Genomic DNA, 26,589 nt, shown 5'->3' on the forward strand with positions numbered 1-26,589 from the left:
CCCACTCACTCAACCTATCTATATCCATCTGCAACCTTCCCATGTCCTCTTCGCATTGCAGGAAGTCAAAGAATTGAAGCAACAAAAGACTTGAGAGAAATTTGTAAGTTTTTTTTGAAGAGAGATGGCAAGAGAAGATGGTAGAAACTTGGGGTCGGAGTGCAGTGACTGAAACATTGGTATCTGATTGTATAGCAAGGGGAATTGGGAGCAGAAATCCATTGTCCAAGGAACAGAATGTGAAGCTGAGAAGTTGACAATGACGGCATTGTAGGATTAGAAGATGTGAAAGGAGAATGCTGAAATTGATTGGGGTGCAGCTAGCCAGTGGTTGAAGAGTTTGCAGTCTTTGTGCAGGGGAGAAATTAGAGCATTTGGAGTTTTGCGTTAGTTAAAGTTTGTGGATGGTGGAGACAGGGAGGTTGATGAGGTCAGTTGTGAAATCAGTTCTCAAGGTGATGAAGGCCATGCTTGAAGTTTGAAGCTATGATCAGCACTGGTTGTCTTCCTGACGAACCTTGGGCAAGCAGAGAGAAGTTTAATTTCAATTTGTAAATGGAAGAAGGACATCTTGCATGCAATTTCCTGTGTTCATGTGTGCAGCATGCCCAGTATAAATAACATTGGAGAAACTTGACATCCTGTGTCACAATAAATTGAAAAATCGGGCAGATTTTAAATTTTTAATTTTAAAGAGTGTCGTAATACTGAGGTATTTCACACACGTGGGTTTTGTTTCTTTTTTCTGTTCCCACCTAAGCCCATGTAAACCATTGTGCCAGTTATTCTTAAAATAAATAATTTTGTTCGCTCCACCATTACCGGCACCAATGGACTGGAAAGAGGAGGAATTGTGGAGGAATAATGTAGATTAAATTTGAAGAGAATTGTTTTCGTCAACTTGCAATACCCCCACACTTGTATCTGCAAGCAATGGTTTATGCACTTCATTTTGGCAGATGATTTCTTCCTAAAGAAAACTGTGGCAACAGATCCAATGGTTCTACTCAGATTAATGAATGCATGACTGACCATGATGTTGGATGCTTCCTTGGAAGGACGCAAATCACTTTATGGCACTGTTTTCAGTGCACTGCATGTAAGAAGACTGTGTATCCTGATTGCTTGCACCTGTTAAGACACCAGCAACCATTACTTGCAGACTCTTGTACAGCTACTTGGCAACAACAGTGAGGAGTTTCATTTGCAAGGTCCCTATAATTATAGAGTCAGATGGCTGCATCATCTCCCCTCAGGCATGTGCAGCTACAAGATAGCATAGGGTTGCATAGCATCAGTCAGCTTTGGAGTCAGGGCTGTTTCCAGCTTGCAAATGCACGGTTGTAGTGGCCATGGACGACGACAAGGGTCATCCTTTTTTCACTGTTCATCCTAGTTGTTCTGAGAAAGTAGTTGTGGGTCTTCTCTTTTAATGAGACTATAAGACGTAGGAGCAGAATTAGGCCATTCAGCCCATCGAATCTGCTCTGCCATTCAGTGAGATCATGGCTGATCTGATAATCCTCAACTCCACTTTCCTGCCTTTTCCCCATAACCCTTGATTCCATTACTGATTAAAAACCTGTCGATCTCAGCCTTGAATATACTTAACAACCCAGCCCCTCTAGCCCTCTGCGGTAAAGAATTCCACAGATTGACTACCCTCTGAGAGAAGAAATTCCTCCTCCTCATCTCTGTTTTAAGATGGTACCCCCCTTACTCTGAGATTATGTCCTCTGGTCCTAGACTCTCCCACAAGGGGAACAAATGGCTGTCGCCCTGGCCATGATTGTGCTCTCAAACGGTGTTAACTAGAGAATTCCAAGACTTGGAATCAGAAACACTGAAGTAATCATGATTTTTGTCCAAGTCAGGATGATGTATGACTTTGTGAGAAACTTGTAAGATGTCGGCCTGGATTTTGTGGTCAGTGCTGAAAGAAGGGTGCTTGCTGCTGACTCCTTAAGAAAACTGCCTATAAAGATCTAGAACATTGATTCCCCCAGTTCTGATGTGAGTTTGAATCTGGTGCCTTCCACATGGGGTGTGTTATCCATAAATAGTAACGTCGTCAACCATTCTCACGTAGTACAAACTAAGAAGTAAGAAACAAGGATTATAATTCATTTTTAAATTTTCATGATTAGGATGTACACATGGGATTAAGATAGAAGTTACAAAAAGCATAATTTTTATTTTGAAATAAAATTGCTATTTTAACCATCAATGAAATTTGCATGTCATTCCAAGGGACACTGCACACTTGTAATTTTTTTCTTCAGTGGCAGAGGTTGTTCGTTGATTATGCTTAGTATGCCACAAAAAGCTCAGTTAAGCCTTGTTCAACAAGGCTTAACATTTTCAATTGTTTTCACAGCAAGAATAGTATGTAAAGAAATGAGGTTTATGTCAAATCACTGATTTTGTGTTGATTGCATCAGTGAAGCCTGCAACAGCATACCCTGTGGAGGAGTGGAGTGTCATTAACAGTAATTTCCAAATCTCCGCGTTTCACTGCGCACGTGCAGATGCCAGACGTTGCTGTCAGCTTTACACAGTAATTATGGAGACACTTGACAGTTTCTCCCTCGTTATAAGCGCATGTTTTGGATCATTGTGTTCCATCATGTTGCTCTTGTCTTTCTCAGTGGCAGAGGTCACAGAATTGGGAAATGCCATTGAAATAAACTTTGAGAGTATCTGCAATGCATCCAGTTCATTGAATATATTTCAGCCATAATGCATTGATGGATAAGTTGTGAATATTGAGTCAAATGGCAGGGATACCAATCAGAAGGACTGCTCTGTCTTGGATGGTTTTGAGCTTGTGTGTTGTTGCAGTGGCACCCATTTAATGAAAGGTACATTTTCTATCATATTCCTGACTCACGCATTGAAAGTAGTGGAGAGGCTTTGAAAAGTTATAATTTGAGCCATTGTTTATAGAATATGCAATCTCTGTCCTGCTCTTTTGGTCCCAGTCTTTATATGGTTGGTCTAATTAGGCCCCTGGACATTGGTGACCATTTAATATAGCTCGAACAAGACATGGCAATGATGGTTGCTTTTTTCTTGTTGAATATGATCATTGTGCAGCATTTAAGTTGTACAAATGTTACCTGCAATTCACTATCCAAAGCCTGGATGTTGTGCAGGCCCTGCTATAGGCTGGCATGAGCTGCTTCATGACCGGTGAAATTGGAGGAAATTGAATACTGGAAATTTTAGCAAAAAGCCCTGTTTGGAGCATCATAAATATTTTCTCAAGTTCAGTGGCAATAGTCACTTCTGTATGTGGATCCCATGCTCCTTACATAATGGAATAGATTCACCTTGCTCAACATCCTATTTCTACAGATGAAACAATACACATAGTGCTCTCACCCACATATATGGGTAGTCTTGTTTAACTTCAAATTAACTGTGAACCGCGCTCCTACATTGCATTCTGAGCCTGGCCAAAGCTTGTCCTCATAACTTCCTGTTTTAAAATTCTAATAAAAACTTCAAAGCCTTTGCTGGACTTGTCTGCCTACCTTGGTCTCTACCTTTTTTACCTTTGTGTTCACAACCAACAAAGAAGGTCCACCACACATTGCATACTGAGCATCCAGGACCATAGACTGCTCAACAAAATTTTATATGAGGTCTTTATGGATAATTTAAAAAATAGGCTAACATAGTTGCTTGTATTTTTTTAAACCATCTTTGGGAAAATTTGCATTTTTTTTGAACCATCTTTTATCTCTATACCATTTTTTCTTTAAACTTGAGTGAGAAGACTTCGCTTTCAAAACTTAATGTAAAGAAATAATTATTTTTTTCCAAATCCTTTCTGTGGAAAAGTAGTCCAAAAGATCCTGAACTGTGACTGGCCCATTTGTCACCTTATGGTGAAGCAATTAAAGATGGTTAGGCTGAGGACACTGCCCTGAGGAATTCCTGCAGTGCTGGGCTGAGGTTATGTTGATTAGCTTCTTACACAGTAAGTGGTTATGCTTGTGTCAGTTATGATTCCTACCACTGGTTTTTTTTCATATTTCCAATTGATCTCAAGTTTTGTTGCTCTCATTCTCTCGTGTTCAGGCCTTCCATTTCTGGATCAAAACTGTGATATGGCCTGGAGTTGTGTTTGGCAAACCCAAACTGAGTGTTGGAGAACAAGCTATTGTTGATTAGATGCTGCTGCCTGACACTATTGATGACTTATCACCTTGCTGATGATTGGGAGGAGGCTACTATGGTGATAATTGGTCGGGTTCAATGCATCCTGCTTTTTTGTGAATACGTATTTGTGCCATTTCCACATAGATAAATGCCAGTGTAACAGTTTGAATGGGGGCATCTCTTTCTACATAAATGCTGGGGAGGAGAGTGGAGGGTGGCAACATTGTATTTCTGAATGTTGACTCTGCTACTGAAATTAGACGTGATTCAGGTTGGCAAGCATTCCCAAATGGAAGCTACAAATCAGCAGTGGGAACAGCAAAGATGCTGATCATGTTGGTAGGTACTGTCTCACGATAAATTATTCCAAGTTAGCATCCTCCATTCAGGAGACCAAGTATGAACTATTTTCAAATGTCTAATGATATAAACGTTTCATTTCAGGGAACAGATCATTCTTTTCTAAGAACTTAAGGAAATATTACGTATAATATTTCCTCCTCTTCTCCCCACAAATCCCAACAAACTCTGTTCATCCTTTAATTATTTTAAAAGATAATTTCTTAACTCTCAAACAATCAAATTTATTAAATGTGAATGGGGCATGTACTGAACCATTTGATCAAGTTGTTTAATGCAACTCATGATATAAAAATATAATGGTGATAAGAAATATTTTTCATTACAGACTCCATGAATTTGACACTTCAATATATTTTTAGCCACTGTAATGAACCATTTATTTTCTTCATCTTAGCAAATGCAGCCCAGAGCACGAATGTCAGCAACAAGCGCCCAGCAATCTGTGAGATCAACAATATTTCTTCAAAGAAATCAAAAAGCATTGAAGTTGGATCGGGAAGCAATCCAGCAATTTTATCACCATCTTCAACCAGTTGTCCTGCAATGTTGTCATCATATAGCAGTGCATCAAAAGGTACTTTATTCACTAAACTCAATTATTTACATTGAAAGAAAATTTTGTGCAAAGCCATCATTGGTAAATGTAGAATGCCTGGATACTCATGGTCATTCACATTTGAACTTGAGATACACGTATTTCCTTCGCTCTTGCATCTTCCACATTCTGCAGGTTTCAGCTCAAGATTTACATTTCTATCACACCGCTGTTTGGAGCCAGCCCTCAGTTTTCCCTGTGGTTAATAGTAACCACTTTTCATTATTCCTTAAGTTAACACAGTAGACAGTTTTATGATATTTATTACTTCTGTTAACAAGCTCTTGTTTTTCTTTCAAAATTGTCAAAGCTTCAAGCACACCCATAGCTGTAGCTGAATATTCATATTGGTGGACTGTAAATACCCAAGGTGCCACTCTTGCAATATGGCAAGGTTTATTTTCAGCATAGGTTGTATGGCTGGATGAGGTTATAGAGCTAGGGAAAAATAAGGCCATTAAAACATGAGGATGAGAATTTTAAATTTGAAGTGTTGGACTGATCATTGTAGGGGTTCAGTGTGCAAAAGGGTCATGGTTGAACAGGATAGAATATAGGCACTTGAGTTTTGGATGAGGGTATAGGATAGAAAACTGGCCAGGTGATCATTGAAATAATTTTGTATTGAGGCTACTGAAACATAGATTAAGTATCAGTAGATGAAGTGAAACAGGGTGGAGTTGGGTGATGTTACAGGTTGGCAGTAGGTGATCTTCATAATGGAGAGGATATGTGGTTCAGAGGTCAGCTCAGGATCAAATAGGGCGCGGAAGTTGTGAATAGTGGCTGGGGAAAGGGGATGGCATTAGTGGCAGGAGTGCAGAGTCTACAGCAGAGGCTGAAGGTATAATAGCTTCAGTCTTCCCAATGATTAACTCAATTGAGGAAATTGCTGCTCATCCAGGATTAGATGTCATAACAGAGTGATTGGACAAGTTGAGACAGATGGCGAAGTGGTACAATTAGGTATAGAGCTATTAACGTTAAAAGGAGTTGCATTTTCTTAAGTGTTTTCATACAGCTAAAAGTTTTTTTTTGTATTAAGAGGGTTGGATAGTGATGTTCAAGGCCTAATTCCAGTATGCAGTTGGAGCGGACAGTCAAACTGTCAGCATGGTGAATGGCCCCCTGCTTAACTTCCTGGGGTATAGCACTACGCTCAGGACAATTTCAGCAAAGACAACAATGTCATCCCTGGAAGTTCAGAAGAAAAATATCTTTTACATTTGCATAAAGCACTATGAAAGAGAATGAAGATTTTGCAGAGAGCAGAAAAAAATGAATAAATAAAGGAACTGTATCCTTGCATAAATAGTAAAAATCCACTGAGGATTCAAAACTAAGAACAATTGTAGTTCTATCATAAGTTTTGTTAAGTCATAGGTAAATAGTGTTACAAATCTTATATCTATAAAACCCAGTGTGCAGCAGTTTTATAAGATTATAAGAAACGGGGACAGGAATAGGTAATTCGGCCCTTCCAGCTTGCTTCACCATTTGATAAGGAAGGGAGTGCCAGGATTTTGAACCAGTGACAGTGAAGGAACAGCGATGTAGTTCCAAGTCAGAATGATGTGTGGCTTAGAGGGCAACTTGCTGGTAGTGGTGTTCCTGTGCGTCTGCTGCCTTTGTCTTTCTCTGTGGTAGAGGCTGTGGGTTTGGAAGGTTCTATCAAAGGAGCCTTGTTGAGTTGCTGCAGTGCATCTTATAGGTGGTACACACTGCTGTCACAGTGCATCGTTGGTGGAGGGCGTGAATGCTTATGGTGGTGGATGATGTGTCAATCAAGCAGGCTGTTGTCCTGGTTGGTATTGAGCTTCTTGAGTGTTCTTGGAGCTGTACTCATCCAGGCAAGTGGAGAGTATTCCATCACACTCCTGACTTGGGCCTTGAAGATGGTTGACAGGCTTTGGGGAGTCATGAGGTGAGTTACTTGCTGCAGGATTCCTAGCCTCTGACCTGCTCTTGTAGCCACAGTATTTATATGGCTATTCCAGTTCAGTTTCTGGTCAATGGTAACCCCCAGGATGTTGATATTGGGGAAATCAGCAATGGTCATGCCATTGAATGTCATGGGGATATGGTTGGATTCTCTCCTGGGAGATGGTCATTGACTGGCACTTGTGGCGCGAATGTAACTTGCCACTTATCAGCCCAAGCCTGCATGTTGTCCAGGTCTTGCTGCATATGGACACGGACTGCTTCAGTATCCAAGGAGCCGCGAATGGTGATCAACATTGTGCAACCATCAGCAAACATTCTGACCTTATGATGGTGGGAAGGCAATTGATGAAGCAGCTGAAGATGATGAGGCTGAGGAACTGCTGCAGTAATGTGCTATGAGTGAGATGATTGACCTCCAACAACCGCAACCATCTTCCTTTCTACCAGGTATGACTCCAACCAGTGGAGATTTTCCCCCCTGATTCCCATTGACTTGGTCTCCTTGATGTCAGAGCTAGTCACTCTTGCCTCGCCTCAAATTCAGCTCCTTTTGTCCATGTTTAGACCAAGGCTGTAATTAGATCAGGAGCTGAATGGCCCCGACAGAACCCAAACTGAGTGTCAGTGAGTAGATTATTTCTGAGTAAGTGCCACTTGATTTGTTGATTGTTGACAATTAAGATCAGTGGTAAGATCCTGGAAAATATGGATCATTCTCCATATCTTGGGAGCCAGCTAAGCTTCCGAAAGACTGAGAAAGAGAGTATTTGAAGACTAAGATCTCAAACCTGAGAATAACCTCATGGTTTAGCGGGCAGCAGTGATATCTGCGCTCCTTTATGCTTCGGAGACTTAGACAACCTACAGCAGGCACCTCAAAGCACTGTACTGTGATTGAAGCAGCTTATGCTTTTCATACTTTGCGAATGGGTAATGAGAAGCATCATGAGCAGTGCCTTCGTAAAATCTTCAAAATCTGGTGGTAAGAAATGTAGTCCAACAGCAGCATCCTTTCCCAAGCCAACATGCCCAGCATCAAGGTGCTAATTGTTCAAAACCAGCTCCGCTGGGTAGGACACGTCGGTCGTATGCCTGACACCAGACTCCTGAAGCAACTGCTATACTCTGAACTTGGTCATGGCAGGTGATTTCCAGGAGGGCAATAGAAAGGCATTAGGGGTGTCCCCAAAGTATCCCTCAAGAGGCCAAACTTCCCCACTGACTCCAGGGAGACCCTGGCTTGTGACCGACCAAATTGGTGAAGATACATTCGGGAAGGCATTGAGCACATTGAGAGACTTCATTAGGAAGATGCAAAGATGTCAGAAGTCAAAGCTGTCAGAGAGAGTACACAAACCTCCCAGTAACTCATCTGCCTTTGAAGTTGAAATGGTTTACTGTACTTAGTTTGAGAATAGGTGTGGAGTCTCCAGATGTTTTCATCATTGCGATGGATGGTCAGTTTTTTTTTCCCTAAAGGCTACAGCACCTTATGTCCTTAGCTTGTAGTTCAGTTAATAAGGCAGTGTTGGGGTTTGGTTTTAATTTAGCCAGCAGCTGTGCCATGAATGTTGCTTGAAAGAATTTCAGCTTTATCCACTGTTGCTCCATATGTTGGTATGGCAGGTATTCACATTTATGTTGAGTAGCGCAATGCTTAAAAATTGACCCTAGTTCTCTGTAAGCGAGAGTTTCACTTTCTGCATTTCCATAGAGAACTTGTAAGACCTGGTCTGAAAGAAACGATATTATTGATAGAATAATTCAAATCTGAAAAACATTGTCGATCGTTTATGTTTATATACCAATACTGTAAATAAAATTATTTTTTATTTAGCACTTCTCACATCAGTATTTCTGAGGAACCTTACGCAATTAATTATTGTTGAGGTATAGTAACTTTTGTTGTAGGCAAACATAGCAGCCATTCTGTAACAGCAACATTTCAGCAATCATGCAATGAACAGTAAGTCAACATGCTGTTAGCTGGTATTGTTCATCAGGACACTGGGGAGATGTTTTTTTCTCATTCCAATTCCTTCATGTTTTGCTATTTGTTCATGATCATCAAAGCTTGCAATGTTAAACACATTTCTTTGTTTTCTCAATTGTGCTCCAGTGACATTCTAGGAACTAGAGTGAAAGCAAATAGAAAGTGAATTTAACATTTTGGACTATATGATTGGTTTAGGTTTAGTCACAGGAATGAGGGCTGAATGTGCTGTGCATTGGAAGTGAATATTTGTACATTGTTTTTTCTTGCAAATATTTTGGTGGATAATTGAGAAGGCAGATGATCGAGAGAAGATCATGTCGGTTCTACTCCACCCCTTGTAACCATTGAGGACCGAGATCAGCTGAGCATTTCATTTTAGTTTGCTATTTAAACAATGAAATTATTTTGACAGGATCGCAAAGTAATATTAAAAATGGAGTACCGTTCCCAAGGGCTTGTCCAAAGTGCAACATTCACTTCAATGTCTTGGATTCTTTACGGCAGCATATGGTTGTAAGTATTTTGATGATGATTATTTATTCAACAAGGAATAAGAGGGATGAGTGTGCTAGAATTGAGATTATGCATGCAAATGATTGAACATAAGCTTCAAGATTTTTCGGTTTACAAGCGCTATCTTTGGAGGGGACAAAACTCTATGATTATGAGCCTTTTGTTAATCAACATTTTGTTCTCGTGGCATATGTTTGTTTTAACTCTTTTATTCATTCATGGGATGTGGGCATCGCTGGCTAGGCCATCATTTATTTCCCATCCAAATTGCCCTTGAGAAGGTGGTGGTGAGCTGCTGCGTTGAACCGCTGCAGTGTTTTTGCTGTTATCGTTTCTGGTGCAGAAGTCTATGCCAAGTGGTCCGTACGGTTTTATTTCTTATAGACTTTTTAGCAGTTTTATACAACTGAGTGGCTTGCTGGGCCATTTCAGAGGGCTGTGGCTGTGGAGTCACATGTAGGCCAGACCAGGTAAGGAAGGCAGATTTCCTCCCCAATGGGCAATTGTGAACCAGATGGGTTTTTACGATAATTGACAATGGTTTCATCGTCGTCATTAGATCATCATTAGACTCATAATTCCAGATTTTTATTGAATTTGAATCCCACCCCGTGTCTCTGGATTACGAGCCCAGTAACATTACCACTAGGTTACTGCTTCCCCTTAACTTGTATTATGCACAACCATTAAAACATCGTGTTCATATTATAATTATTTACCTTGAAAACTCAGATAATTGATAACACTATTTGTTTGTACCTGTTGAGTTCTGTTGTCCAGATCTGGTGTCCAGCTACTGTCCTGTACCATCATCCGAACAATCGTCAAACAAAGTGTTAGAGATTGATAAAGGGAAACTTATTATGTTGGTCAATGATTTTTACTATGGAAAAGATGATGGTGATGCTCACCTGAATCAACAAGATCAGAAGACGAATACAACATTCAAGTGCTACAGTTGTCTGAAGATCCTTAAGAATAACATAAGGTATCTTATTCCTGCATAAATTAACTGCCCAAATGTAGGGCTTATACCATATTTTGAAAACAGAATGTTATTCAAATGAGAATTTATTTAATTAAATGCTTTATCATTTATTATTCTGTTAAATCTGCAATCTAGTTTAAAATAACCATAAATTGAAGTGCAAGGAAAAAAAACGGAAGTCTTTTAATCACTTTGACCAAGAATCCCTGTGTTTGTAGATTTTGCACCAGCTGTGGATTACTGTTGTTTGAACTCTGATCGATGCTAGTCTGAACTGGGCTCCATGAGAGTGGTTTGCAGTGATTCTCATTCCACTTGTTTAGTTAGGAACCTTGGGTTTGGGAGATGTGGGAAGTTCTGCCCCACTATTTCATGCTATCACTCATTGTTGTGCTTTACATTGTGCCACCATTTTGAAATTGAGTGAATTCTTATTGTTGTACCTGTGGGTTTACTCACAACCAAATCCAGTGGGTGTAGTTTTTTTAAACCCAGTCTATTATACTTCACTGAAAATGGCCCATAGAGTATTTTGAAATGTCTCTGATGTGACTAGATCTTTCAAGCAGGCATAGATTTTTGAGAGAAAGTTTCAATCGGCATTACAGTAAACATATGGAAATCCTGGTGCAAGGAAAGTTGGCTGATGCAACAAGTATCTGATTTGGTGCTTTTGAGAGAGCAAAAATAAAGGTTAGATCTGAAGGACCGAGCAATATGTGCATTATAATAAAAATAAGAAACAAAGGATTGAGATTGGCAACGTGGTCAGAACAGAAATGGTTACTTCATGACATTACAGAAAACATTTATGTGGAGATCTTGATATGTCTTGTTGAAGGAATGTTTTGCGTGTATAGATCATGTCCTCATTTCAATTAAAATTTTGAGTTTGGCATTCCAAGAATAATTTATTTGTGTCAAACGAAAGCTTCTTTTGAAAAAGCTGAAGAAAGTCTGTTGATCTAAATGCAAGCTGCAATATCCTTTTTAGCAACATACCTCACCAAATCTTTATAATGCTCAGTTTTTGACTGTGCTCTTAGTTTTTTTACTTGGCAAAACATTACCTGCTGTGCTGCTATTTTTACCATTTTCATAGGGAGGGCTATAATGAGGGATTATTAGGACTCGATTTATTTCCCTTTTGTATAATTTTTGTAATTTTCATCCTCACCACCTCCCTCTTACTGAGCTGCCCGTGGAATAACTGGACAAGTCAATTAATGTTTGCATGAGGACCATTGGAAAAAGTCTCAATTTTTGCATTATGATCCCCAGCTGAGGTCACCACTGCACAAGCCTGACCACAGGAGGGGAACCCAGCTTGATATATCTAACTTCTATTTGTTTGTTTAGATGCGTGGAGAGTAGCTACTGAACAGAGTCATAGGAGGCATGTGATGAACTTTTAACAAAAGCATAAAACATTTATTAAACAAGGAAAGATGAACTATATTATGTTACTCCTTCACCCACAACTATACCTTTACAGATAAATACAGATTTGTAAGGATAACACAAGTTCCAAAAATTATCTTATACTCTAATGTTCACAGTAAGTATAGTCCATGTCAACCAATTGGAAACCTGTGGTCAAACACACCACACTCTGAAACCAAGTGACAGATGCCACTCCAGACAGATGTAATGGATCTTTCCTCACCTCCTGTTCCACTCCCCTGAATTTTGGGGACTTTCTTCTTTAGCTTGGAACTTGCTATCTGTCCCTTTTGCTACAGTCTCTGGCAGCTACTTTCAAAACCAGCTGAACTCTAACAGCTTCCAAATCAAAATGCTGTTTCTAGTTTCTTCTGTGTGTGTCTGTGGTAGGGGTCTGCCTCTCTGGACCTCTGTTGCTAGGTACAGCCCAAGTTTTTTTTACTCTTGTTTGCTTTACTTAACTTTGAGTCGTAAAACTCTCATTAGCACCTTTTACAGTGAAACTAAAACTCAACTTGACCTCTTAACACAGAGACACAGAAATACAAATCAAACTTAAGCTTAAAGCTAAAACTCATTCCTAGCACCCACAAATACCAATATAACTTACTTAAGCTATCTCTATTTCCTAACAGTGTTTTATATATATATAGTATTACCTTCAGTAGAGTTCTGAGCCATGTGAGGATGTTTTATGATCAAAAGGAAAAGTACCAGATGGTTAAAATTAGTCCAGTAGTTGTAGAATACAGGTTTGTGCCCACAATTTTCAACATGGGACCTTCCCCATTTTGTCTGTCTGTTACTACAGAATGTTCAGTAAAATGAAGCACTTCCCTGCAAGATCGAGAAATCAATAAATAGTTACCCTGGGTCATTATTGAATATTTTAAAATAGCTAATTACTGAATGGCTAACTGGAGAGCCCACTTGTTAGCTCCATCTCCACCTTTAGTGAAATGTAAATTGATGGGATAAAACAGGCAATTTTTTAAACAAAGTACTGTTCCAGATATATTGCACAGTGGTTTCTTGTTCGTGAAAGTAACTGCTAAATTAATTTTCACTTAACTAGGTGCCCATTGTATATGAGAGTGAACTCAGTAGCCTAAAATATGTTTTCGTTTTACTTCCATTTGCTATGTGTGATGCTTTTTGCATACTTGGCAGCACATTGTGTTCTATTTCAGTGCTAAGAAACAAAATGGCTTCAGTACTATTGAAAGGAAATTAAAACTCAAACACCATCAGAAAACCAAATTTGGTGAGCGTACTTAGAAGAACCCTCAAGGGTGATTATGCTGCACCATGAGTATATGGTGTAATACTCCACAACCTTCATTACCATTTTCTGTACAGATTGATAGCATTATCAACAGATTTCAGTGGAATTCCCTTCAGGGATGTACAGTGAAAAATAGTTGGTAGTTCACACAGTGCAAGAACTGCTCTTTTGATTGAATAACTTTACTTTAAAATGCAGCAAAAAGGCTTCTGTAAGCTGTTTTAACAGCTATACCCGTTTGTTTCACAGTCACTTGCTGGCAGTTAAGGTCATAGTTGCCCTGAATAAGAATCCTTTAAGGGAAGCTGAAATAGCAAAATGTGAAAATTGAAATATGGCTATGGCTTTTGAGAGCACAGGTTGCATGATAAACTGAGCCGAGTAGTACCAATAGGTGAGGTGAACTTTCTTAAATAAAGCAAAAGCTACACGTAATTGAGAGTATTTTAATCGCTATTATATGTACTTAGAAGCAGAGACCTAAGTAGATGTGCTAGTGATTTGTCTTTAGAGCAGCTGGAGTTTAATGAATACTTTTAAGAGTTTCCTGACTGAGAAATAATAAATTTGAAAGTACATTTTCTGTATGAGTATGCTCTCATTTTGGTCAATTTGTCATACGTTAGGAATTAACACATCACTATTCACCTCCTCTCAGTGTATCTGCTTATGGTCGTTTATTTATTTAAACACCTGACTGCCACTTTTGGAAAAACTAATGGCCCCCAACCGACATCATATCTATTTGCTTATCCTTCTAATCCAAAGCAGCAAGCTATAAAATGTCAAATACAGAAGAACTGCCTTTGTGTAAACAGCAAAAAAGAGGTCCATGGTGATGTGCAGAGTACACCACGTGTGTTAAGGCTTACTCATTGGTTAGTCACTGTATATCACTTTTGTCGTATAAATACGTGCATGCATTAAAATAGAAAACACTGAAAACTTGCAATAGAATATAATATGTATTTTGCTTGGGATTTAAGCCAGTATATCCCTATTTGGAACATTATTTTCTGGTGATGTAGTTTATTCAAAATTAACCTTGACCTAGAAGCTACTTAAGATATTTAAACTGCAGAGCCATGGGACTGGGATTCTTCCCCCACACTGGCTCGAGATAACTCCTATAAGCTATCGGCATTAACTGATAGGGTGTCCTACTTGGACAAGCATGGAGAAGCTTATAATGTTCTATGGAGGCTGAATGGTTTTAGTTGCTTAACATTTGCAGTGTCCTCTGCACATTTGAGATTCACTAAGCTTGTGACCTTGCCAACCTCAGTTCTTTGGATGTGGGTAAATAAGTTTTTCCCCTAATGGATGGAGAATGTTCACTCTGTGTCAGGCAGAGAAAAACTTTATCTGCTTGGATTTCTTAGTAACTTAATTTGAACAGTTATAAGCATGGGAATGAGTTTCCATGTATATCAAATATCTGGGTGACAAATACACTCAGTAAATATTCAAATTATATTAATAATTGTATGAAAAAGTGTTATAATTTAAGGCACATTTTTAAGACATAGAGGGGGTAATTTTAACCCTACTAAGGATGGGTGGATTTGAATCAGCACTGATGTTAGATTGTAAAAAGGAACCCACCCACTTCCAATTTACCAAAGACAGGACAGCCTTCTCCCCCAAGGTGGGTTACTTATTTAAATATTTTACTGAGGATACGTGCCTCAGATTTTATTTCTCTTCCAGCTATCACACTGGCTGGCTGGACTTAGTGGGCCTGGGAAAACCTGGCAGGTTAAAGGAGGTGAGGATTGCTTTGTCAGCACTGCTTGTGAACCAGGAGGAGCAGAAGTGTTTCCCCTGGCCCACTGAGAAAACCTACTTCCCTGTCCACCCCAATCTCTGAATCTGATGTCTGCTCAATCAGCGAGGATCACCCATCCATGATCATCCAAACCACACTGTACACTGATCAATGGAAACTTATCTGCTTCCAGGCTGCAGTGTTTTCTGGAGCTTTCCCTGCCCATCAGGAAGCCAATCCTGTCAATCAGGCAGGTGTCTGGGCAAGGAGCCTGATTTATTTTTTTTCCAGAATTGCAAGTGCCAGGCTTTCTGATCGAAACTCCTACCCCCACCCCCATGTTTTGAAATCCAGCCCCAGTAAATATTGGGATCCTAATGATCTGGATTCATGCAACAAAGTCACGTTATGTGTCACTTCGAAATTTTGTTTCCTTCATATGATGAATTATAAGTTACTGCAGTGGTCTGAGTTATTCACAGTGGATTTAGTTAATATGCTGTTTTCTGCTTTCACTGACCATATAACTCTTAAATCACAGGGTAAATTCAGCATGTGATAAAAATCATTAATGTTAAGGTTGTAACACTGTGAGCAGGTTCTCCATTTTGTCATGAAAGCAAAATACCATGGATGCTGGAAATCAGGGGGGAAAAAAACAAAATGCTGGAATTACTGTTGGCCTGGCACATTTGTGGAAGAAGAAACAAAACTAGTTCCCATGAAAGATTATCAACCTGAAATGTTAACTCTGTTTCTCTCACCACAGATGTTGCCAGTCTGAGTATTTCCAGCATTTTCTGTTTTTATTTTTGCTTCTGTCACCTTTTATCACACAAGACTTTGTGTTTAGAATGGAGCCTCTCTGAACTTAACTTTTTATCTTTATAAATAAAGATTGATTATAAATTGTAAAATAGGATGATTATGCTGACTTAATTTTTCATTATTTTTATAATTAAAATTCAGTAATTTAAAATTGTTTAAAAAGTATGCTATGCATTTTGCAAAGTCCAACTTTGAGGTTTTTAGTTACTAGAGTTTATTTCACCTTGCAATATAACGTTTAAAGCTGCAACTAAAGATAAGTGCTTTATGAGTTGCCTCGTCATTGTTAGGTTTATGAACCACATGAAGCATCACATGGAATTAGAGAAGCAGAGCAGTGAGAGCTGGGAAAACCACACCACTTGTCAGCACTGTCACCGTCAGTTCCCCACACCATTCCAGCTACAGTGCCACATTGAAACTGCTCATAGTCCATATGAGTCAACAAGTAAGTGTTTAGGTACCTTTTTATATGCTTTTAGACAGCGAAGTTGCTTGATGACACCTCTTTATTCTCATCGTAAGTTTGGTAAGAGATGTAGACATTTCACTTTAGGCTTTTATGGTGCTTTCTGTTGAAAACAATTGAATAATATTGAGGGCTTCTCCCTGCATCTTAGGAAGTCCTGCCTTGAAACTTGATGTTTCTTAAGTGGCTGCCATTTTTGAAATCCTGCATCAGCCCAAAGCAGGAGATAACCCTGGACAAGAAACCATTGTATTCATGTGCAGGGAAGAATTGGCATGTGCTCCTGCAACTGCAGATGGTGTTGAAATTGAAAAGGAGAAGCCACATGCTTTCTTGAATGTGGTAATTCTTTATCATTCAGTTTTTCTTGAGTTAAGTTTGTAGTTGTATCTACATTTGCAAGAGGTTGGCAGAGAGGTTGCACACAGCATATTAGATGTTGTTTGGTGAGCAGTATAAATTCATCATACCTTTTCAAGGAAAAAAATTTTTCTGTGCAGTACTGAGTGAAATAGAGCAGCCATCTTGTCAGAAAGCGACTGCTACAACCCAGTTACCACAATCTTTTCATTATCTTGCTTCGTCTGGTCAGTTATCTGTGATTATTTTTTCACCATCTAGTGGAATTATACTTCGCCCCAGTAAAACGATTTATGTATGTACAATGGGTTTCTTATTGTGTTCTTTTATTAAATTCAGTTTTCACTTTATTCTTCTTTGCAGCACTGCAGGGCATTCTTTTAGTATGCTTTTAAATTCGTTTTCTTGTAAGGTTGTACATTTTTGGTTCGTTGGCATGTTTCCTTCTCTAGCAGGATGAGCTGCTTTACATGATTAAGTCGACACAGTTCTGCAGAATGAGACGGCCCTCTCAGTTTTTCTGTTCCTAATCTGAGGCACTTCACTCTTGACCTAGGAGAGATGCAATTACCTGACAAAATTCACTCAGTGAGGTTAGCTGAGCACAGATATCTGGTGGAGGGTGCAATATGAATTATCGGTTCTCTTTTAAATTCAATATCGTATAGTATATTTCTGTCATGTTAATCAGTTATTACATTTATGGGATAAGATTGTCTTTTTCCAGCATTCTCTTGTCCCTCTACCTCATTTCCCCCCCCCCCAGTTCTTAAATCAATGCACAACATTTCAAAATAGGTGTGGAAATTTTTTTCTAAAGCAGTGATAACAAATTCATGAAACATAGAAAATAGGAGCAGGAGTAGCTCATTCAACCCTTCGAGCCTGCTCCACCCTTGAATATGATCATGGCTGATCCTCCTATCTCAGTGCCATACCCCTGTTCTCTCCCCATACCTCTTAATGCCTTCATAGTCTAGAAATCTATCTATTTCCTTCTTACATATATTCAGTGACTTGGACTCCACAGCCTTGTGTGGTAGAGAATTCCATAGGTTCACCACTCTTGAATGAAGAAATTTCTTCTCATCTCAATCTTAAATGGCCTACCCTTAATCCTGAGACTGTGACCCCTCGTTCTGGACACCTGTCAGCCAAAGGGAACATCATCCCTGCATCCAGTCTGTCCAGCCCTGTCAGAACTTTATACGCTTCAATGAGATCCCATCTCATTCTTCTAAACTCCAATAAATATTGGCTTATTCGACCCAATCTCTCCTCTTAAGGCAATCCTGCCATCCCAGAAATCAGTCTGGCGAACCTTCACTGCAGTCCCTCTATGGCAAGTATATCTTTTGTTAGGTAAGGAGTCCAAAACTGCGCACACTACTTCAGCTGTGGTCTCACCGAGGCCCTGTACAGCTGCAGTTAGACATCCTTGCTCCTGTACCCAGTTCTCTTGCAATGAAGGCCAACATACCATTTGCCTTCTTAACTGTTTGCTGCACCTGCAAGTTTGCGTTCAGTGATATGGTGTATAAGAACACACAGGTCCCTTTGTACATAATTATTTCCCAATCTATCACCATTTAAATAATTCTCTGCCATTGTGTTTTTCCTACCCAAGTGGATAACTTCACACTTATCCATGTTATACTGTATCTGCCATGTATTTGCCCACTCTCTCAACTTGTCTAAATTGCCTTGGAGCCACTTAACATCCTCCTCACCACTCACATTCCCACAGAGTTTTTTGTTGTTGGCAAACTTGGAAATATTACATTTGGTTCCCTCATCCAAATTATTGATATATATATATTGTGAGTAGCTGGGGCCCAAGCACTGATCCCTGCTATACCCCACTAGTCACTGCCTGCCATTCGGAAAAAGACCCATTTATTCCTACTCTGTTTCCTGTCTGCTAACTCTTTCTCAATCCATGCCAATATATTACCCCCGATTCCATGTGCTTTAATTTTGCGCACTAACCTCTTATGTGGGATTTTATCAAAGGCTTTCTGAAAATCCAAATACACCACACCCACTGGTTCTCCCTCATCTATTCTGCTAGCTACATCCTCCAGCTGAGTTGAAGACTTAATTATAGGGCCTACTGGTGGTTTTGGTTGGGAGAACTTAATATGTTGGCAGTTTCACCATTGCTTTACTGGTTGAACCTAACCTCCTTTAGTTCTATGGTAAATACGAATTTTTTTTTAATCCTTCCATCATGAAAGCAGGCACAGTTTTACTCTGGATCATCTAACAATGGATTCAGTTTCTTTAAAGTGTTAAGATATGCTAGGCTTTATTTCATACTGTGATTGGGCTAATTTGTTTATGAAGCCATATTTATCTGGTGTTTAATTTTTCATTGCTAATCATGACTTGGGGGAGATCACTTGGTTAGCTAAGAAATGTTGTAATTTAACAAACTCAAACTCTCTGGGACCTGAGTTCTTTATATTGTTAGAGGGTGGAAATTAGTGTTAGAGTAACTGGAAAGGGTGGATGGGGAAAAATATAAAAACTGATTCACAATTAATAGATCCCATCAAGTTTTCTCTTTTATTACTGATGCTGCCTAGTCCAACAACTTGACTATTTTTGTGATCTGTGCCATTTTCCAAATATTTTTTGCGGTGGGCAAAGTACAAACGATTCAGTATTTAATATAGGAAAAACCTTTCCAAGATGTAACTTAGTGGGGTGGAAATGTGAATAGATAACACTAATTTCAATCTATAAGCATTCACAATAATATACTAAGCCTTTTGCAATGTTGTACTATGATCTTGTTAAAAATTGGGCAAAATTTCTGTACCATGTGCAAGCATTCAATTTTTTAGGAATGCTGTAGAGTTTAGAATAATCATTTTTTAAAGCTGCAAAATAAAAGAAATAGGAACAGGAGTAGGCCATGTGGTACTTTGAGCCTGCTCCCCCATTTGTCAGCTGCTGTCACTCAATTCAATGGTGACATCTACTTAGGGTCGCAACTTTCTGCAATGGGTCTTCATGTGAACAGATGATTTACAACCCACACATCCTTTGGGCACACGGAACATAGGACTTGGGAGCAGGAACAGGTCATTAGGCCCTTCGAGCCTGCTCCACCATTTAAAACGCTCATGGCTGATCTGATTGTGGTCTCAACTCCACTTTCCTGTCTGCTCCCCATAACTCTTGATTCTCTTGTCTATCAAAGACCTGCCTAACTCTGCCTTGAATAGATTCAATGACCCAGCCTCCACTGCTCTCTGGGTAAGAGAATGCCCAAATACTAATGACCCTTTGAGAGAAAAATTTCTCCTCATCTCAGTCTTAAACGGGGACCTCTTATTCTTAAACTGCGCCTCCTAGTTCTAGTTCCCTATGAGTGGAAACATCCTCTTGTATTTACCCTGTCAAGTGTCCTCAGGATCTGATGCGTTTCAGTAAGGTCTCTCATTCTCCTAAACTCCAATAGGTATAGGCCCAATTTGTTCAACCTTTCTTCATAGGATAAGCCCTTCATTCCAGGAATGAGTTGAGTGAACCTTGTGTGTACCTCTTCTAATGTAGTTATATCCTTATTCAAATAAGGAGACCAAAACTGTACGCGGTATTAAGATGTGGTTACACCAATGCCCTGTACAACTGCAGTCAAAGTTCCCTACTTTTATTGCAAGGACAGTGGAATATAAACGACAACACTCCATTTGCTTTCCTGATCACTTGCGGTACCTGCATAATAACTTCTTGTGAGTCATGTACCAGGTCACCGAGATACCTTTGTACCACCGAGTTCTGCAATCTCTCTCCATTTAAATAGTATGCTGTTTTTCTATTTTTTCTGCCAAAGTGGACAAGTTCACATTTTTCCACATTATACCCCATCTGGCAAATTTTTGCCCATTTACTTAACCTGTATATATCCCTTTGCAGACTCTCTACCTCCTCTTAACAACTTGCTTTCCTACCTGTCGTGGTGTCAACGTCAAATTTAGCAACTCTGCATTCAGTCCCTTCATCCAAATCATTGATGTAGATTGTAAATAGTTGAGGGGCCCCAGCATTGATCCCTATGGCACTCCACTAGTTACAGCTTGGCAACCCAAAAAAGACCCATTTATCCAGATTCTCTGCTTCCTATTAGCTAATCAATTCTTTATCCATGCTAATATGTTAACCATGGCACCATGTGCTCTAATCTTGTATAGTATCTTTTGACTAGGCACCTTTTCAAATGTCTTTTGGAAAGTCAAGTACACCACATCTACAGGCTCCCCTTTATCCACCTTGCTTGTTACTTCCTCAAAAAAAACTCAGATTAATTAAACACTATTTTCCTTTCACAAAGCCATGTTGACTCAGCCTGATCACATGATGATTTTCTAAGTATCCTGCTGTGACCTCCTTAATAGATTCTCACAATTTCCCTTTGACAGATATTAGGTTACCTGGTCTGTAGTTTCCTGCTTTTTGTCTCCCTCCTTTCTTACATTAGCTATTTTTCAATTCACTGAGACCCTTGCAGAATTTTGGAAGATTATAAGCAAGGCATCTACGATCTCTGCAGCTACTTCTTTTAAGATCCTAGGATGCAGGCCACCTGGTCCTGGGGACTTGTCAGTCTTTAGGTCTAATAGTTTACCCAGGACCTTTTCCTGAGTGATGGTGCTTGGTTTAAGTTCCTCCCTCCTGTTCACCTTTTGATTTTCAGGTATCTTTGGGAAGTTTTCTACGTCTTCTACAGTGAAGACAGACACATGGGGCAGGATGTCCCATGAGGTAGTGGCATCTAGAATGCAGGATTTACATCCTTTTTCTTTCCTTCTCTGCCACCATTCCGCCTCATCATTCAGACTTAGTGATCCAGCTTGACGGATAAGTAGTCGCCATTTTGAATGATTGGCAGCAAGCTCCTCCCAGTCATTGAAGTCAATGCTGCCACACTTCAAAAAGAGCTTCAGAGTGTCTTTTAAGCATTTTCTTTGCCCTCCCATGGAACCTTGGCTATCTGAGAGTTGAGAAAACGGTATCTGGCAGAGGGGATGTTTTTCGGCCATCTGGTGTCCAGTCCATCAAAGTTGATTTTGCAGAAACAAATCATATTACTTAACATTGTGTAAAATATAAAAGGAAATAGCATTCAAATCTCAGCATGGTACAGCTTGGACAATGAAATCATAAAATTATTCCAGACCAAATTTTTGTGAAGAAAAATGAGTTATAAAGCATTAAAATGTTTTTGAGAAGGAAAAAAGGTCTCTTTATGTACTGATGGAAAGGCAGAATCGGAACAGAAGCGAGAAAAAACATTTGGTCAAATAGTTTGTGTTTTAATGGGATTAACAATGCAGCCTGTTCGGATTTTTTCTCTCTCTCGTGAATTTAATTTTACTTCTAAAATGCTGTAGTAAAATGCCGTTACAACTTCCAGTAATGTGCATAACGTTGATAACATGTATGTGAGAGAAAACTCTGTTCCTTTCCCATTTTTAAGCAACTCGTGCAATTGAGCTCAGTGGCACGACCCATGTTTTGACTTTTTTTTGATTACAGTAAAATTTATGAAATGGGAAATATCTGCAGAAGAAAACCTTGTGTAATTGGTTGTAATTTTGTTCTTTCGTTGCTTTCTAGCAATTTGCAAAATTTGTGAGTTGTCCTATGAATCTGAGCAAGTCCTTCTGCAGCATATGAAAGACAATCATAAACCAGGGGAAATGCCATATGTTTGTCAGGTAATTTTTCAGTCACTGTTCGTAAACCAAGATTTGTTTAGAAAGTTTTTGTTTAAAAATTACAACATTTTTCCTGGTCCTTTCCCTCCTATTTTAGGTATGCAACTACCGTTCATCAATGTATTCAGATGTGGATAACCATTTCCGCATTGTTCATGAAAATACCAAGCAGCTGCTTTGCCCTTTTTGCCTTAAGGTCATTAAGAGTGGAAATGCTTATGTTCAGCATTATATGAGACATCAGGTATAGTATTAATATTGATATACTTTTATAATTTAATAAATGTCTTTCTGTAATCATACAGAATCGTAGATTTTCTACTGAAAATGGATAAGTAATGATATAGTTGCAGTTAATTTTACATGTAAATTTGCTTGCTGAATACTTGGAAAAGTGACTCACGTGATTTGAGTCAGTTGAGGGAATTAGTTCAGAAAAAAACGCTCTCTTAAATTAGATTTTGAAGTACATAAGAAAGTGGTGAATACGAGCGGAAGAATTGCATTTACCATAAGGGAAAAAGTAGGTCAGTAATCAGTTACAGCATTATTGTTATTTTTGACATTCACTCTTAGGTGTATTGAACATTTCAGTTTGTCACTGTCAGTGGAGTAATCTATTTGTGGCTCATAGCGGAGCAACTTGAACAGTCAGCATAATCAGAAATCCACTTTTAGAATACCGTGTTCAGTTATCTACTTTCCTTGAATTGATTAGACTTCATATTTTGGTGCCGTTGAGAAGTTGATAATTGTAGCTTGACCACACACACGCGCACTTTCAACAAATTATGCTTGTTTTACTGTTTGAATACCAAAGTGCAAATCATAATTGTAGGAAATAAAATTGCATTTAAGTTGTACTAGCTTAATATGTTTTGATCCTGCATGCTAATGAGAATAAAAAGTTAAAAATAAAACACCACAACTCCTTTATAAGGTAGGATACGCAAAGCATGTTATAGAACCTGCTGAAAAATGGGGTATAATGTAGTGTTTGCATAGGTGGCCATACTCCTGTTCCTATTTCTTATGTTCTTAACTAATGTATTCTACATTGAGGATCCATTTAATTATGGTTAAGAATATTTTAAAATAGACACCATTTTTCTTGGGATTTGATGGCTTGAAATTTTTTTTTTTTATTCATTCATTTGTGGGATGTGAAAGGTGGTGTGAGCTGCCTTGAACTGCTGCAGTCCAAATATCTGTATCAAAGACAATAGAATAGTAAAACAATGCTGTGGATGAGCACTTTTTAAAATTCATTCATGGGATTTGGGCGTCACTGGCTAGGCCAGCATTTATTGCCCATCCCTAATTGTCCTTATTCAGAGGCATTTAAGAGTCAACCACATTGCTGTGGGTCTGGTGTCACATGTAGGCCAGATTTCCTTCCAGGTGGGTTTTTATGACAATCATCAATGGTTTTGTGGTCATCATCAGACTTTTAATTCTAGATTTTTATTGAATTCAAATTTCACCCTCTGCCATGGTGGGATTCGAATTCCCAGAGAATTATCTTGGGTTGCTGGAATACTAGTCCAGTGACAATATCACTATGCCACCACCTCCCTCACTCTTCCAGGGTGGCCGGCCGACTCTGGGGGCAAAAAAGTAAGGGATACTTTGCCGGAGAAATGGGCAGGGGTTTGACGAAACCTCCAGAGTTGGTGGATAGAGGGATCCCTCTGCAGCTATGTGCCCTGTCCCAAATCTGATTACGTTGGCTTGGTAAAATAACCATTGAACACCCACTTGAAAGGCCTGAACAAAAACCACAGTACTTGTGGAGTTGACACATGTGCAGACATAAAGCCTTGCAGAGAGAGATGAAATCCAGGAATGCCTGACCTGGGACACAGGACTAAAGACCAAATTACAGGACAGTCCCGATAAATCTGGCATGGTTAGTCACCCTCCTTTCACATGAACTAAAAGCATCAACTCCTCCAAGAAAATACAAGCCTGCTATGAAAGGGAGACTCAGAAAATTATACATTTGTAATCGTATTTTTTTCCTTCATCCGTATTTTAGTCTTTGTGTGAGTGAATGTATGTAGTTGAGTCACTGAGACATGTTTTTAAACCTCCAGGGCAAGTATGTGATAATAAATAATCTTTGTTTGTAAAACTCTGGTAAAAGCTTGTTGCTGAAATTATTTAAATTTAAACAAGAAAACACATATATACGCTTCACATATAATAACACTTAGGTCACAGATAATAAGAGAAGACACAAGTTCTGTCTGTGACAGAAAATTGTGATAAGACTTGACCAAGTGGAATATTTAGAGGATGCAGTGATGTCAACATTACAGCCAATCCATAGGATCATTGACCACAGTGGTTTTAATAAGATAGCAAAAAAAACAAGTTACATTAGTAAGAGGATGGGGTCAGTAGAGAGAGAGATTTTATGTCAGACAATTCATCTATTTAGGCGTATGGGGAATGATTGTAGACAGGTTTGTAGTGGGCATGAATGTTAAGGATGTTCGGGAAACAAGGAAGTGATCAGAATTGTATATTTGGAAGGTAGTGTTAAAAGCAATGGCAAGAGCTCGCAAGTTGAAATTGTCAGCAGTATGGTATAAATGAGTTTACGTACACAGTGGTAGGATTGCACCTCTAATTTTCTTTGTACATTAGTTAAAGGGGGATGAAATATTCCTTGTGAACTACTGAGTTTCATTATCTTAAATTCAAAAATGAAACCCTGTAAACACTGGTGTATTGACAGCTATTCTGTTGTTTTGTATCACCATAAAATGATAGGCTATGACTGAGCAGCTGTGAGCTCAATTTATGTGGAATTGCAATCCACTGTCAGTGCACCACCAAATAAAGGTCTGGCACTTTCCATTGTTTCCTTGTGACAGCAAGTGGCTTTTTCACCTTGAACTGGGAATGGTGATGTTTAAGAGAGTTAGATGGAATGATGTTTTGTTCAAAAAAAGAGATGTGAAACGCACAAACAAGTAAATATTTTAGAATAAAAGCACCTGCCACAATGCAGTTACCTTCTCTTTTCAAGCACACTTCACATTTTTACACCAACCAGCTCTAGATGAATTATGTAAATTACACCCAATCAGTGTTTCAATTTCAAAAAAGTAACATTTTTTATTTCTTGTCCAGAAAAAAGGAGTTTACCGTTGCAGCAAGTGTAAGCTTCAGTTCTTAACCTGTAAAGAAAAAATGGATCACAAAACTCAACACCATAGGACATTTCGAAAACCTATGCAGTTAGAAGGTCTACCTCCTGGAACAAAGGTAGAATTTTTCACTTTTTAGATGCATTTTCTGAGAGAGTTATTGTAGAATATAACCACTGTTTAATATTTATTAATTTAGTAGCTTGTGAGCTGCTTTCCAAGAAGCATTCAATTTAAAATTGATCAGATATAATTGGTTTGTAATTTGTAAAGACAAAGAAGATGGACTATAAATGCAGTCACTTAATTGTGATGTATATCAGGCGCATTTAATGTGTACTATATGCCCTGTTCTTTTATTGAACAAATGCTTGGGTTTTAAGTGGGAGGATAAATTGCTTTTACCCCTTCCTGAAGGAAAATTGAGTTGAAGCAAGGGCTGCAGCATTGCTGGCCTAATTCTCTAATCCATGTACCCATGAAAGCAGCTAAAATCTGGGAATTCTGAATTTGTTCTGTTGTCCTTTTCAGTAATTGGGCCTTGAGTTTTAAAATCTTTGGCAGGGAATCTTCCCCCACCCCCACCTCCCTCCCCCACCATATATTCACGTGTGGTGTTGAGTCACCCTGTGCATCACTTCATGTGTCAATGGGAATGATTTGTGCAAGATGATGCTTGTATTTAGTTATTTTTAATGCCATGGGCTTGTGGTCATCTTCCATATCTATTATCCACGTGTATACTTCAATTGAAATGAAAATATCTGAATTGTAAAGTTAAATGAAAGTGAAACTGCAGAGCTCCTTTGGTCGGTTGCCATTTTGTACATTTATCTTGAGTAATGTAACCCTCTATGTGTTGAATTCCATCATGATGGAATATAGACTCAATCCCTAATTCCACCTCTTTACGGTACGGTAATGGTTGTGTTACTGGATTAGTAACCCATACTAAAACCGTGGCAGTTTGATAATTTGAATTT

At 38.9% G+C, this 26,589-nt stretch overlaps 1 protein-coding gene across 5 annotated transcripts in view; it reads left to right on the top strand.

Annotated features, from left to right (window-relative positions):
* Positions 1-26,589, top strand: part of LOC144668373 (zinc finger protein 280D-like) — a 99,549-nt gene that overhangs the window by 51,749 nt on the left and 21,211 nt on the right. For all 5 annotated transcript variants that reach the window (XM_078530336.1, XM_078530333.1, XM_078530334.1 and 2 more), the window contains 7 exons: positions 4,925-5,104; positions 9,478-9,578; positions 10,346-10,566; positions 16,181-16,338; positions 22,348-22,448; positions 22,546-22,692; positions 25,590-25,724. In XM_078530336.1, the coding sequence (XP_078386462.1) occupies positions 4,925-5,104; positions 9,478-9,578; positions 10,346-10,566; positions 16,181-16,338; positions 22,348-22,448; positions 22,546-22,692; positions 25,590-25,724 (1,043 nt within the window). The remainder of the gene's footprint in view (positions 1-4,924; positions 5,105-9,477; positions 9,579-10,345; positions 10,567-16,180; positions 16,339-22,347; positions 22,449-22,545; positions 22,693-25,589; positions 25,725-26,589) is intronic.

The sequence above is a fragment of the Cetorhinus maximus genome, chromosome 26, assembly GCF_964194155.1.
Source record: "Cetorhinus maximus chromosome 26, sCetMax3.hap1.1, whole genome shotgun sequence".
NCBI lineage: Eukaryota > Metazoa > Chordata > Chondrichthyes > Lamniformes > Cetorhinidae > Cetorhinus > Cetorhinus maximus.